Source organism: Ambystoma mexicanum, chromosome 13 (genome assembly GCF_040938575.1).
Source record: "Ambystoma mexicanum isolate Mex_15411 chromosome 13, UKY_AmexF1_1, whole genome shotgun sequence".
Taxonomy (NCBI): domain Eukaryota; kingdom Metazoa; phylum Chordata; class Amphibia; order Caudata; family Ambystomatidae; genus Ambystoma; species Ambystoma mexicanum.
Window position 1 is genome coordinate 576,700,922 of NC_090938.1, and position 15,899 is coordinate 576,716,820.

Here is a 15,899-nt window from a genome sequence, read left to right on the forward strand (position 1 = left end):
TTTGTCTGCGCCATGAAGGTCTCTTCTAAACAGGTCTCCCCTTGCTCATCCAGGACCATCAAGGATAACATTGGCTCTCTTTCCCCTGCTCTCACTGATTTCTGCAATCAATCTCTTGTCACTGGATCTTCCCCTCCCCCTTAAGCACTCCTGTGTGAGCCCACTCATGAAAAAAACATCCTCTGACCCTACCTGCCTTGCCAGCTAGCACCCTATCTCCATCACCCCCTTTCTAGGGAAGTTGCTTGAGAAGCTGTCCTTGCCCCAACTCAACTCTCACACTGAACTTGTTGGTGGCCTTCATGACCATCAATCTGTATTCCGAGCATCCAGAGGCATGGAAACTGCTCTTCTGAACACCAGTGAAGAACTGCTCACATCTCTGGACTCCAACTACCCAGCTGTCCTTATCCTTCTCTCCTCTGCATTTGATACAGTTAACCATTTCATCCTCATACAAAGGTTGCACAATACAATTGGTATCTTGGAATGGGCGCTGTCCTCTTTCCTCACTAACCGCTCTTACCAAGTCATCCCAGGCCCCACCTCCTCTCTCCTATTTCCATCTCCACCTGTGGTGTCTCCCAGGTCTCTTTAACATCTAACTTGCTCTCCTTGCATGCCTCATCTGCTCTTTCTCCTCCAACTTCCAGAGTTACGCAGACGACACAGAGCTCTTCTTCAGACTCCCTGCTGACCCCTTCCAACCTCCATCATCCCTAACTGCCTGACATCCAGTCCTGGTGCGCCTCGAATGATCTCTGCCTCAATGTCTGTAAAACTGAGATCCTTCCCATTGGACACCTGCTTCCTCCTTCTTCCCCTCAATCTGGCCTTCCTCCTGGGGCTCTCCCCCTGCTCCTTCCTCTGAAGCCAGAAACTTTGGAGTCATCTTTGGCTCCTCTCTCTCCGTCCTCCCTCGCACTCAGGCATTGCCAAGAGGCCCCACTTTCAACTCTTCCTTCTTAAAGAAATTCTTCCTTTCCTCACTTTCCCCCAGAGGCTCAGTGTCTCCCGAGCCCTGGTTCTCTCTAGGATAGACTATTGCAACAGCCTCCTCCTCAACCTGACCCTTCAACTAACCAGAATAGAGCAGGCTTATCCTTGGCCTTAAACCCATGGACCACATCTCTTCTGCACTAAAAAGTCTCCAATGACTCCCGGTAGCTGCACGGATCAAATTCAAAACCCTCTGCATCACCCACAAGGCTGTCTCGGGCCATGGACCACACTATCTGCAACTCTCTCTTACCAAATAATCTCCTTCTAGACCTCTACGTTACTCTGGCACCAACTCCTTGTGTGTAAAGCATTTCACTAAACAGAAAGCAGGAGGTTGTTCAATTTCCTCAGCTGGATCCCTTCAATGGAACAGCCTACCCCTCACTCTGCGTCTTGAGCAGGGCCCTCTTAAGTTCTGAAAGCACCTCAAGACTTACCTATTCTCCTCCTCCTTCCCTTCTTCCCTCCTCTGCTAATCTCACAGTTGCTGTGACTGGTGTCTTGGACCCTTATTCATCCTCTGGCCCCTGACCTCTCACACCCAATATCCCCAGCTTCTGTCTACCTTCAGCACTTGCCTCGGCACACCCTCTGCACCAGGGCTGAAGTCGAGGGTACACGCGGGGGGACTGAGTCACCCCACTTTATTCAGAGGGTGGACTCAGTCCCCTCACCTAAAATGAGAAACATTGAATAAGCGCTTTGAATTTATGAATTAAAGATAACCTCGGGGTTCAAACAGTCGTTAGGTTTGTAGGCTGGAGACTTCACCAATACACTATATAACCTGATGAAAAATAACAACCAGCTAAAGGTACAATGTCGCATGTCAGTAATGCAAGTCCCAAGGAAAATATTTGTATTGGTTCTTGGAGTTTAAAATATGCACACCTTTTAACGTTTTCAAAAACACTATTAAAGGAAAATATCCTCTCTTGGTTTTGTGTGTGTGTTGATTTGATGAAAGGCAAATTCCATTCGTCCTCTGCAATTTGGGTGGTTATGCAAAGACAATTTAATGAAATGTGCATATTTCACCTTGATATGCTAATTTCTGGCGACGTCACATCCAATTGCGTTTGTTTTGGAGTCCCCCCACTTTAATTTTTAGGACTTGACCCCTGCTCTGCACTGGAGACTCACTTTTCCAACCCAATGCGGCTCCTGGATGCATAGCATTTACCATATCTTGCACTTCATCTGTGGTTCACCCTCGAGCATGGACACCACAGCACCTACCCCACTGCCTTCTTCCTTTCTGCACATGCATGTTCTGAGTACTCACAAGGCATAGTAGGTTCGGCCGTCCATTCCCCTACTGTATTTCTTGTACATTTTAATTGTACTGCAATCCCATGTTCCCTGCCTGTTGCCCTGTGGGCACTTTGAAACAGAATTTATTTGCTGTATGAGCGCCTAACAAGCAAACAATAAACTAAACTAAGCTAAACTATAATAAATTAAAAATAATATAGTCTAGTGCCCTCCACACTACTGAACAACAGATGAAAAGCAGAGTCTTTCGTTCATAACTATGGTCATGTGACTGCCCTGACACACTTCAAGGGTAATAAAAGGCAAAAGACACTCAAGAGGAGGGCGTTGTTTTGCTGTGATGGCTTTCTGAGTACATCAGGGGATTGCAACTTGCCAGAGACCCATAACACAGCTTGAGAGTTAAATGCGCTCTGCAGATGCTAAGTGTGGACACATGTTAGAAAAAGAAACTGTAGGCAGTGGTGAGGGCTCACACAACCACAGCTGTACCAAATGCTGCCTTGTGGCGGCCAGAGAAAGAGGTGGAACTTGGAGAGCCAGTGCTGTGGCCAATAAGAGATGGCGAGACAGACCCGGGGGTAACGGTCTACACATGAGCAGTAAAATGGTGAGAGCAATGATCTCGAGAGGAGCAGGGACTCACTGGCACTGAAGAGAGGAGCAGTCCGAAAGGCCCACCAGTGAGGAGTGGGACCCGAGGCTCGAGGCCATGGAGGAGGAGTTCAGGGGAGATGAACCAAGAGAAAGAAGTGGGGGTGGTAAGTGAACGATGAGAAACAGCATAGCTGGCAGAAGTGCTCGAGACAGAAGACATTGGACACTGCAAACTGATGTCCAGTTCTCGGATTACCCTCAGAAAGAGATATAATGTAATGAAAAACACTGAATACTGGCAACTGGAGTTGGCTTTTTTTGGATTCCCCTGAGACAGAGATGGACCAACGAGGCATTGCATGGTGGGAATTGAAGTCTGAGTTCCCTGATCCCTCTGAAAAACAGATTGAAAGGAGCAATAATGCAGATTGAGGTCTAAAATTGAGTGCAGAACCACTATGTAATAGGAACTGAAGTCCAAGATCCTAGTAACGTGCCATACTGAGTTTGAAAATACTGTGACACGTGACCAGACGAAGTTTAGAAATCCAGATCACCTAGCGAGCTTGGATTTCATAAAACCTTTACAATTATGTTTTGTCTAATGTCTTAATTTGAGCAAAATTACACAATTCTCTGTTGAGCACTTTATTAATACTCAAATGTAATGTACAAATCCCCCTCCCAAAAAGGCATGCAGTGTCTGGATTTCCACCTGCACACATACACAACATTCAACTCCAATATAAAATGCTTTTATTTTAACCTTTTGTCTTACCTGGGTGACACCGGGGAGGAAGCCATGAAGAGCCTGCCCTCGGGAACCACAGGAGGATGAACTGGGTCAAGTGGTCGAGAACTCCTCCTATCCTCAGAGTAAACAAAAAAGGCAAATAAACACACACACACAACATATCCAGTTCTACATTAGCTACAAGTGTAATGTTTCAGCGTATCGCATAGCTAGCTATGTCTACTGATTCCTCGGTACAACGTTGTTACATCACAAGGCTTTGTTTCACAGTTTTTTGCTGAACATTTTTGGCCGAAAAACACTCATAGAAAAATATGGGTTGGAGGTGGTGGCTAAGGGAATATAAGGGGTAGGGCAGAGTAGGGAATAGGCACTAGATTATAGGCAAGAGAGGCTTGGGGGAATAACCCCAAATAAAAAAAATAAAAAATGTCAATGAATTTTTTCGGCTGAAAATATTTGGCAAAAAACTCTGCGAAAAAAACCTGACGATCTAAGAACATAGAACCAACACCTCGACAGACAGGTGCTGTAACTTAGCTAAACAGACAGGTGCTGCGTCTCACCTGTACAGGTGGATTCTCCCACTAACCTGGCCACGTAGTTGCTCTTGGAAATCCATGCACACATGACATCACATTAACATGGTCATTCAGGGGCTCTCTCAAACATGGTCACAGAGGCACTCGTAACAACAAAGTCAGACAATTCATCTCACTGTCTTAGAGATACCCAGTGTTTACACTAACCTGGACAGACAGGTGCTCTCTCAATCCTATACAGAATGTGAAAAGACGTGCCTGCATAGTGAGGCATTGTAAACTAGCTGTACAGTGTGATGCTCTCACTTACCTGTAAATTCACTGATGTGTGCAGGGGGCGTTCTCTCACAAGCAACATTTTCTGCTCACCTTTAAAGGTAGGCAGTTCGTGTACAGAAGATCATGATCAACCTCTTTGTCAAGCTTTTGGGTCCGATTTCTTAAATCTTATGAAACAGACCCTCTCCCCACTCTCACGCCAGTCCTGTACTTCACATGGGAACTATAGAGAATAATCTAAGAACAAACCCTGTCACAGACCACCCGAAGGACTACAGACTTTAAGATTATCTTATCTCCTTAGATAGGAATAAACTCTAAGAGGCCGACCTTAAATTCTCTAATGCTGAGAGTGAGCTACGACCGCTCTTCAAGCAGGTACTGCCTAACATTCTGCTCTATATCATCATTTAAGACAATGTGAGTGAATGTTCTCACCCCAGAGATCCAGAAGACTGAGATAAGGATTTCACGCTTCCTTTTCGATACATTGTTCCTGTTTTTGACAGTTGTGTGCTTGCGTCCTGTAAGAAAAAGAGAGAGTTGGAGTACAGGTAGCAAGGATAAATAACAAACTTAAGAGAACAGTTAAAAACAGAATTAAAGGCAGGAAGAATGGAGGAAGGGATTGGGATGGGAGTAGGAAGCGATAAAGCGAGAGACAATGTGGGATAGCCTGAGATGGATGGATTTATTCGTGGCAAGATGGATTTTTATAGAGCATAATGAGAAAGCGAGAATGTGGGAAACCTTGAAATGGAGATTGAGAGAGTGAAAATGTGAGCTGTGTGTAGAGGCCACTGTGAGGCGTGTTGCGTCATAGAAGAGGGTTGGTGGGAGGGGGAGCAGTGGTGGTAGAGAAGGCAGTTAGCAAAAGAGAAGAAAAGAGAAGTCACATTTAGAATGTCTAAAATATTCTTTAATTTGATGGACTTTATTTCCCTTTCATGCTGACTTCCACTACGGTTAAACATTGGTTAAGTATGCTGCGTCAAAGACCTTGTCACATTAACACTCCAGTCGCACATAGTTGACAGGCTTTCATGTGATGATAGGAATGCCCATCTTGCTAACAACAGGTACTTAGACCAAATCATGTCTTCAACATGCAAGTTTAGCAGCTTCTATTCCAGAGCACTGATCTGACATGGCAGTAACACTCAAGCATGACAGTCATAAACCAAAGACCAGCAAGCCCATGGGGAGGGATTCCTGGTACCAGACCTCCCCCTGCAATGACTGCACAGCTCTCACACAAATGTAGAGTATTAGCCAATTTGATCGTTTATAATCGATCAAATTGTACATTCAACCGAATTCAGCCGTACCATTCGATCGATTATAATAAATACTGAATATGTGGGACGGGGGTTGCAGAGATGTCCCCCGCTCTGCATGGTTGCGGGGGACTGAAAGAAAGAGGAATAAAAAGAAAAAGGGACCTTGCATCTGACCCATGTTAGAGGGAGGATCTGATGCTGCAGATGTACAGGGGAAGTAGAGGCGAGCAAACAGGTAAGTAGGGGACAGGGTGGGGTGGAATAAGGGACGTTTGGGTTTGTGTGGGAGAAGTGCAAAGTGATTTGCAGCGGTATTGACTACAGTCAATTTCGCTGTGAATTATATCCAAACGTAGACAGTGCCAGCCTTGCAAAGTGCTATGTGCTAGAATTAATTCCTGAGATCTCCTATCAGGAACCCCAAGATGCTCAGATATGACCTCAAGGTGCCTACATGTACCCAAACCCTTGACCACACACTTCATCAACCCTATAGACCTATTTCATGACACCATGACAGAGTCAAGTTAAACGTAAACGGTAAGGGCATGCTTAATTAATTCCACGTAATATATCATATTGCCACTTTCCAGATCCACTTGACAATGCTCCCCACATTTAGCTTTTTATCATAATTTCAGGTAAGCTATGCATCACTTTTAAGACTCAAGTAATGAATGACCTGCCTGTGCGCTGTTTCAGAAAGAGTGAGATACTTAATGTTAGAGCATGCAGGTGATGCCCATTCTGGGATGAACATATCATGCATAGTAGCATGTCCTCACTTCCTAACATTTCAAAAACATTGGGCCTCATTATGAGTCTGGCGGTAACTGAGGCGGTAAAACTGCCTGGTTACCGCCAGACTCGTATTACCATTCCGCCTCCGTGATTCCCGGAATTACCGGGGCATTACAACCCCGGTTTTAATCCCCATTCCCAATGGGGATCATGGAAACACCGGCAGCATCTCATAATGCTGCCGGTGTTTCCTCGTCCGCCTGCAGGCGGGCGGTGTTAAACCCGCCAGGTCAGACCTGGAGGGAACATCACCTCCCGCCTGCAGGAGTTGTGATCGCCCGGCATGGAAACAACATTGGCGGCGGGTTTACCGCCACCGTTGTTTCCATACCGGGCGATTTGTAATGAGGCCCATTGACTCCCCTTTTAGGGAGTTGTATGTTAGATGGGTAATAGTTATGTATTTCAAACATGAAAACATAGTTTCCAAATCAGATATAGACAATAGTATGCAATACTTTTCAAGGGAAATAAAAACCGTCTTTGCTCTTTCATTGCAAGACAAATGCACATACACACAACAGAGATAGAAGTTCTCCATAAAGGGCTGTCCTTTGCACCCTCTCGGGTTAGCAGATATATTGATATTCAAATAGACATGTTAAAAATAATTAAAAAACAAAAATGAAAGAAATGTTTTCACCAAAAACCACGTAAATACCAGACTCAATCAAATAGTGCAGCAATCAGTATACTTAGTATTAAAGACATTTCTGAAACTCAGCTAATAATTTCACTGGAAGAAGGCACTTAAGTCTCTGGTGGACAAATTATCAGAGATCTTAATATAGACTCTAATACCCTAACAGGGAGAAAATAAAAAAAATAAGTCTAGATTCTTATGGAAAATGCCACACGAGAACCTGATTGATACATTTCATCAAGTGGTAATAAGAGACATACATGAGACAATGGATTCTTAAAATAAACAACGCTATGCAGGATATGACAATCTCAACTATAATGAACAAAACAAGTCTCAAAGCGACTATCCAGCTACGATGACATCATTATAAAAGATACCGACACACTGATTGTATTAAAATGGCATGTGACCACAATGCTATAAAAAAATTAATTGAGACATAATACCTATTACTATAATCAAAATCAAAGAACTTATATTGCAGTTGTACAGAAGAGGAATTATCACAGATTATGAATTTATCACAGATTATGAACATTATTTTGTACCTACCATTTACTTCTTGCTCAAGGTGCACATGAAAGTTGAAAAACTGCCAGAGGTCAGGCAAATGTTAGTGGCATTGGATGGGCCATGGAAAACATGTCTAAATACACTGATGCAATACTTAGCCCAGAGGTATTCAAACGCAAGTCATATGTAAGTGATCATATGCATGTACTAGAACCCCTCAATGGATTAGAATGACAAATGGATTTCTTCAATTGACAATGGGCATAACATCTTTATATACTATGTTAAGTCAGCAATTGATTGCTTTTTTCAAGAAAAATCAGCTTCTTATCTATTACATGTAGAGTTGCTCAATACAATTCTGCAATTCACATTAAATAATAATATCTTCATCTTCAATTATGAGATATTCAGCCAGACAAAAGGAGTTGCTAAAGGGAGCTTGCTTTGCACATACTCCAAAAAAGATACACAAAAAAGTATTATCACGTAAAAGATTATGTATAAACACTGGCATATACTGCAAACAGACACAGAACTCAGAACTTATCAACTTTATTTTGAGTAAACCTTCAATTGTCTATACCAGGGCACCAACCCTCAGGACTAAACTCAGCGAGAGCTTCATGAGAAACAAACCCCCTATCACACAATTACGATTGTCATTTGACGAACCCGCTTAGAGGTTCTAAAATGTGATACATGCAAAATGTGTCTGCATGCCTTGAATAATGTAAAGACTTTTATGAATAAGAGCATAGACAAACTGTACATACATTAACATATAAACTGCAGAACAAAATGTGTGAAATACGTAATTTAATGCATTTGTAAAAAACTGTATGTAGGGAGCGCAATTCACAAATTAAGGACAGGATTAGAGAACACATTAACACAATGGGCACACAAGATTGTAAACTTCCCAGGCATGCCACTGGCAGCGAGAACATGAAATAGAAAACAAAGAAGGAATCAGGTTTGTGGGAGTGAAACATACCCAGATGAATTCCAGAGGTGGCAACTGTGAAGAGAAACTGAGACAGATGGAAGCAGACATCATTTGCAAGTTACTAACTCTACAAAGGGGCCTGAACATTGAATATGACATTAGTTCCTTCTTGTGAATATCATTTGTTGATGTGACCATATGAAAAACTGAATAATTCATACTACAAATAATTTAAATCGGATGCTAAGTGTAACACAGCATGTTTCTAATGCTTCTTCATTTACAATGGGGAGTGTTCCTCTAATCAGAGGATTACTGAACATATGTGTATATACATTCTTTAGTAGTTTCCATTTAATGGAACGAGACAGAAGCTTTGGTTCATGGAATGACAGTCTTATAGTCACAATTATGACACAAAGGGATATATACGTAATCATTAATAAGCTTCGATACTATGAGGTATACCTGTATCAATTAATAAGTATCAATTAGCTCTAGAGCCCCATAACTACCACAACATTAATTGAAGAAACAGTATACCAAGACGACAGAGGAAATTCAGGATATACATTCTCTTTTAAAAATGTCTCTGATTGATGATGTAAAAGTGGATACATCACGCAGGACGTCTAACACGTCATGATGTAATACGTATTATGATATCACAATCCAACCCAAATACAAGCAAAATTCAAAATAGCGGTGAAACATGAACATGCGGGAATGCCACTAATTTTGAAACACAACTCACGATTTCATCCCTACTGCAGTGAGCCTAGCTGAGTAGCCACTTAACAGCTAGACAAAAAGAATAAGGGGGCTAATACCATTAACAGCAACAAGCTACCTCTCTTTATTCTTAGGGAAAACAAGAATGCGAAGAATAAGAATTCTCAATGAAAATTGACATCCATCCGTATAATCAGCAATACATTTAGAGGGGTGAACTTTAATATCATAATACATACGAATATGTTCCTAACACTGATCCAAATTCCTAATAAATACAAATGGTCCGTTTTCTACAATTCATCACCTTAAACATGTGTATTAATCAATACAACAATCTTAATGACCAAATAATAGAATTGAAATATAATCACCTACAAGCTAGATTTGGTTTCTAATGCACTCAAAAGACAATTTTGAACTTGAAAGATGTGCTAAGACCAAGTCAATCGATTCACACATGAATTCATCATTTAAAATAAAATATGTAATAAGAGTTTCTTAAATCAGATGTTGGAATGTCTCCATTCAAATACACTGCACACTTGATGAATATATGTCTTTTGTTTTTTCTCCTCTGTTCTCCTCAGCCTTTTTCTCCTATCTGTTTCCTTACATATTTCTTTATATGCTCTACGAACAATTCATTAACACGTAATAGCACTGATAGGAAAATGAAAATGTTGATTTTGTATTAGTGCTAATTGCATTTGTGTGTGAACTTGTACTAGCCTTGACAAAGTCTGAGAACAGGTGAAACACGGACACTTGAATAAGTGTGGGCTGTCTATTCTATGCAGAATCATGTATATACCACGGTCTTAACGATTGGACCAAACTGAATTGATACAAATTAAAAGATATTGAAATACAGATCTGGTTAGAACTCATCATCTGTGCATGAAGGCCATTGAGCACAATCCATTATTTCTATAATTCAAGGCCTAGCAGATGAAGATAGTCATACCAAGGGACACGCGCAGCAGATGAGCACCAACTCAGGTGATGTACTGTACTACTGCAGCCATAGGTTTTCTGATTCCACCTTAACATTCTCTATATGATCATGCAATACAAATGCAGAGTAGCATGTCCCCACTTCCTAAAATGACAAAAACATGGACTCCACTTTTAGAGAGTTGCATGTTAGTGGGGTGATATTTATATATTTAAAACATGAAAATACAGTTTCTAAATCAGATAAAGGAAATGGTCTGTCATACTTTTCCAAGGAAATTCACATTTTCAGGGAAGTTTCCAATTTAGACAAAGGCACATATACTGTAGTGACTCTTGATAGCATATTATTTTATTAACCTCACAAAGGTGGGGATCCCTAAACAGAAACTCCTCTGGTGGCACCATAGATGTACCATTCACAGATGTAGAACCCTGGTCAGCTAACCATGCATCTTCTGCATCATCACTGCGATGGAACAGAGCTAGGGAGGGTTCTTCTGATGCGCATAAGGGAACTACATGTATGCACTGCTTGGGGGAATACAAAGAAATCTGGATCCATGAGGTAGCAACACAGAGTCGGACTGTGAAGAACCAGAAGCTAGCTCCGGGATGATGCATTGCCAGGGGAGGTGTCACAGCCTGAGTTCCCAGAAATCTGCTGCAGAAGGGATTGTAATACCAAAAGAACGGATTGTAAGCATCTCACCTGACATGCAGAGAATGCTGTGTTAACTCTATGCCAGATCCAGCTGCTCTTAAGTAGTAAACAAGCCACGCCGACTACACCATAGGCCGTGGACAATATGAACTCGACTTGGGGCTTTCAGTGATTGGCCAACATACATACCAAGACTGTCCCAGTTAGGGAGATTGTAATCATGCATAAAACAAGGTCAGGCAGTTCAGAACAGGTATAGATGATCAATTAAGGTTTGTTTGGAAGGACTTTTGTTGGAGAGCATCTGCTTGAAATAATGTGTTTGAAAGTGAGTTAATGTCACCTCAAATGTTTTGAGTGAGTATTTTTTTTTTATAAATGCACAAAAGCATCAATACTAGCAATCCACATGGAATTGTTTAAGTTAGAAACATATTTGTAGGTTTATATTAAATAGCAGAGGAAACTCCTCATCTCCTCTATTCACGACTGACTCCCCTTCCACCGGAGTCACGTAATTTCCTACTGCAAAAAATAGAGCACTCCACACCAAACCAAAATACATGGGTTACACTCTAATACACATTTATTTTCTTCCAATGTTAGACAAGTCGCACTGGTTTAGCTAAAGAAATGAATTTTGTATCCATTAATTTTTTACATTTAAGTTCTCACAAATTGTTTGATTGTATATTTTCTTCTGAACAAATCACCCATTAGTGTTTGAAACGTGGATTGCATCACCGACACCATCCTCCCTGAAGGGACCATGACTTCAAATGATATGATTGGGTATTAAGCATATATTGTTATTGTTATTGTTATTGTTATTTTGCACTTATATAGCGCCTTATATACCATTGGTATGGTCTGAAGGCGCTGGTAGGTTGAACGCCCTTGGGAACCGAAGTTCAGATCAGTAGAGAGAGTAGGGAGAGTCAAAAAGGTGCGTGTGTGCACCGGATATGTGTGCAGCTCGTGCGGTACGCGTGTAATAGCTGATTCTTATCGGTAGGTGTGGTGGTTGAGAGATCAGGAGAATGTGTTCATTCTGGCAGGATTAATCCGGAACGGATGTGGCTGTGTTAGGCCTGGGGAAAACGCCTGGCTGAGGGTGTGAGACCAGCAGTGTTTACATAGAATGATGTGGAGTAAGCGGCGGATGTTCGTATGAGAACAGTTATACCGAATGGTGTCATAGTATCTCTGTGTTCTAGTTGAGTGGTGATGTAAAGGAGAGAGTAAGCGTGGGGTGTGGTATGACTGGTTATATGCTCTTTCAGTGTGCAAACTTCTAAATGCAACTTTCCCAGATAGGGTACTGGGCGAACTTCTAAGTTCTATTTTCCACAGAGAGGCAACTAGGCAAACTTTTAAGTACAATTTTCCATACAGAGGCTATAGGGAACATTTCTAAATTCAATTTATCAGCGAGGCTACTGGGCACACTTCTATAACCTGAGGTTTCTAAGCCCGGACCCGGGGGTCGAACTTGTGTTGCTCCCTGTCGTCTCACTTCCAAGGCGAGCACGTTGCTGCTGAACTATCCTCCTGAGACAGACCTCTGCTCCACACTTAAAATCGCAGATCAACCAATTAGGGTAACGTGTCTCTCCAGGTGTTTTGCCCTATAACTCCCATCAGGCTTTGCCAGTAAAGTCAATGCTGAGGGATCATGGTAGTTACAGGTGAAAACAGCTGAGGAACCAGAGGATGCAGCCAGTGTACAAAGAAGACAAACTGAACACCTGCATTGATATGGCGACACTATAGACAGAGAATGTATCTTCCTAACAAAACCCAAGCGAGAGAGATTCATCAAGCTATTCTGTGGTCTCCTGCAAAAACCCATTGCTTATTTCAAAATGACCAGGGCATACATGACTGCTGTGAAAGTTCTTGCCATGCTGGAAAGTCTGTTGGCACGCGCTGGCTCGAGGAAGGAGGTTGCTTTCAGATACATGAACAGTTAGCAGAGAAAGGTAGAGAAGCTCTCTGTCGACAAAGCCTAAGCAGAAGCAATTCCGCTATTGGATGAGCAAAGCAACAAAATAAGTGGCTAACAAGTGTAGCAGGCAGTTCGCTGAGCAAAGACTGACCAGGTGATGCTTCTACGAGTGTAGGTGGAGGTGCAGAAGATAAATCCATCAAGCTTCACTGTCTTAGTCCAGAGAACTTTGGAGAAAGATAGTAACCCTTCAGGTACATTCACCAAGCTTCACTGACAAAGACCAAGGAACATTGGCGAAAGATAGTAACACTTCAGGTAATCTACAAAGCTTCACTGACACAGACCAAGGAGCATTGGTGAAAGATAGTAACACTTCAGGTAATCTACAAAGCTTCAGTGACACAGACCAAGGAGCATTGGCGAAAGATAATAACACTTCAGGTAATCTACAAAGCTTCACTGACACAGACCAAGGAGCATTGGCGAAAGATAGTAACACTTCAGGTAATCTACAAAGCTTCACTGACATAGGAGAGCATTTGAGAAAGATAGTACTACTTGAGGTAAATACAACAAGCTTCACGAATATCGACCAGAGATCTTTGGGGGAGGATAGTAACACTTCAGGTAGTCTACAAAGCTTCACTGACATATTCCAGAGAACTTTGGAGAACGGTAGTAATAATTCAGGTAATCTACCAAGCATGGCCTCATCCTGAGTTTGGCGGTAACCCTTAAATCTGGCGGTAGCGCCATTACAGCCGGATTTAAGGGTCTGCCAAATCAGGGCTTCGGCGGATTTCCCCCCAGCTCTGAGCTGGGGGGAAATCTGCTGAAAATTCGCGCTCATACCGCCGGCGGGAAATCCGCCGGCGGTATGAGCGCAAAAATTCTGCATTGAGCCCAATGGGGAATGGGGCATTCCGGAATGGGCTCAGTGGGGAATAGGGACTTCCAATACCGCCAAACCCGTGATCCGGCGCTAATAGCGCCGGGGGTTTGGCGGTAGGGCAGATAACGCCAGCGCTATTAGCGCCGGCGTTACCGCCCAACTCGTGATGAGGCTCATAGTAAAACAATTCAAGTATTTACACATCTCTTTGGAACAAAGCCTGCTTGACAGAAAGGGAAATGCATGTAAAGGGGCCCCCAACCGGACCTTTTCTTTTTCAAATTAAACAAATTAACCCCAATCCAGGGCTGATGTTTGCACCAGGCACGCCAGACAGTTGCCTTGGTTGCCAATTATGGGGGTCCAGTGCTGCCTGCCCATTGCTACAGCAGCCAGGCACTGCAAATGCAAACTGCTTAAAGCTAAGAGAAACAAGGTACGGCTGGTGAAGAAGTACTGTCTGGCTGCAACACTGTTGCAACTTCCCAGCTCACCTCTGCATGTGCGACCACACTCAGATGCTCAAACTATGAGTGCTTGATAGAGGGACATCCAAGCGAAAAAACATAGATTGCTGTTCTGCAAAGAGGCACAGCTGTTGCCCTATTTTTCAGTGCAGCGTTGCTGTGCAGTAAGTAGTGGCACACATATTTAGGGTTCCACGTGTTAAAATTGTGGCAAAGATGGCAGTGGACACAAAATATTAGGGCAAAAATGCTGTGGTTATGCCACCGCAATCCATGTAAAGGATGGGGGGGCACCCCCGCAACTCCCGGACCCATTATACCATTCAAGGGGGCCGGGGGACCCCCCTGCAACCCCTGTTCCCCTTAAATGGTGTAATGGGGTACACCTTTAACAGGTGAAACCACAGCATTTTTGCCGCAATGTTTTGTGCAGGCGACATTTTTGCTGCAATTTTATCACTGCATACCTTATTTCGTGCTAGCAGGACTATTTTTGCAAAAATACCTGCATTTCTATAGTTCTAAAAAATATGGTTCCATTTATTTCTGAAAAATTGGAAATTTGGCTAACAGATTGATATATATACAATACTTATTTTTTAAGATTTTTTTACAGATGTAATTTGAACCAGAAGAATATAAAATTTATTATTTATAACTTGGTTTGCTCATAATGGGCACCTGAGTTAACTCCAGCTAAAAACGGGTGCGGGTTATGACAGAAAGGAAAATCCCCTCATGGAGTGCTGTTGGACTCCATGAATGGGGATTAACACTGTCACTCCAGGACTCGTAATCCCGGAAACGGTAATAGCCTTTGCTGGTATAATGGCGGATTAGCCACCAGGATACCGGCAAGGTTATAATAAGGTCCAATGTTTGGTACTTTTATTAAATTTATTAAAGAAAGAAAAAAGTGTAACTTATTGACTACCCTGCATTACACCTGTACATTAAGGAGCTCATGTTAATTTGTAAAGTGCTCGGAGGGGAACGCTAGCATTTGCATGTATGTGTACACAGGCCCCCACTGGGCACATTTTGTCATTTTCACTGTGAGTGCAAATGAGAAGTGTAAAGAGAAGTCAGAAGCCTCGTTACACTTCTTTTTTTGCACTCTGCAGTGCAAATAGAGTAAACACTGCATGCCATGTACGCATGGTAGGCAGCGTTTACAAAGATTTCCGATGGAAACCGCCTGCATTTTTCAAAAAGCAGGCGGTTTCCTTGGGAAATCATTGTTTTCACGGAAGCATGAAAATCTCATGCTGGTAGGAAACCAAGTTGTTTTCAATACCGAGGGCAAACGGGAGGTGGAACCGTGACTCCTGTTTCGCCTCTCCTCTCCGCCTATAAAAATAATTAAAATTCCCTGGAGCGTGAACGGAGGCGTTAATACAGGCCTAGCTGTGGTACTACGCCTGTCTTTAGCCACTCCATTTACCATCTGGGGACATTGAATATGAGGTCCTCAGTGTTCGGTTTTGCTGGAAATATCCCTCATCAAACTAAAAGAAATCTCTTGATATTTCTACTCATTTTGCGGATTAAAAAAATGTCAAATTAAACACTGTGACAATCATTCGGCTATTCGGGCA

The 15,899-nt window shown here is 42.5% G+C and overlaps 1 protein-coding gene across 6 annotated transcripts in view; it reads right to left on the bottom strand.

Moving 5' to 3' along the window:
• Positions 1-15,899, bottom strand: part of ABI3 (ABI family member 3) — a 331,848-nt gene that overhangs the window by 159,676 nt on the left and 156,273 nt on the right. For all 6 annotated transcript variants that reach the window (XM_069634398.1, XM_069634396.1, XM_069634393.1 and 3 more), the window contains 2 exons: positions 4,888-4,973; positions 3,653-3,739 (listed from right to left, as the gene is read on the bottom strand). In XM_069634398.1, the coding sequence (XP_069490499.1) occupies positions 3,653-3,739; positions 4,888-4,973 (173 nt within the window). The remainder of the gene's footprint in view (positions 1-3,652; positions 3,740-4,887; positions 4,974-15,899) is intronic.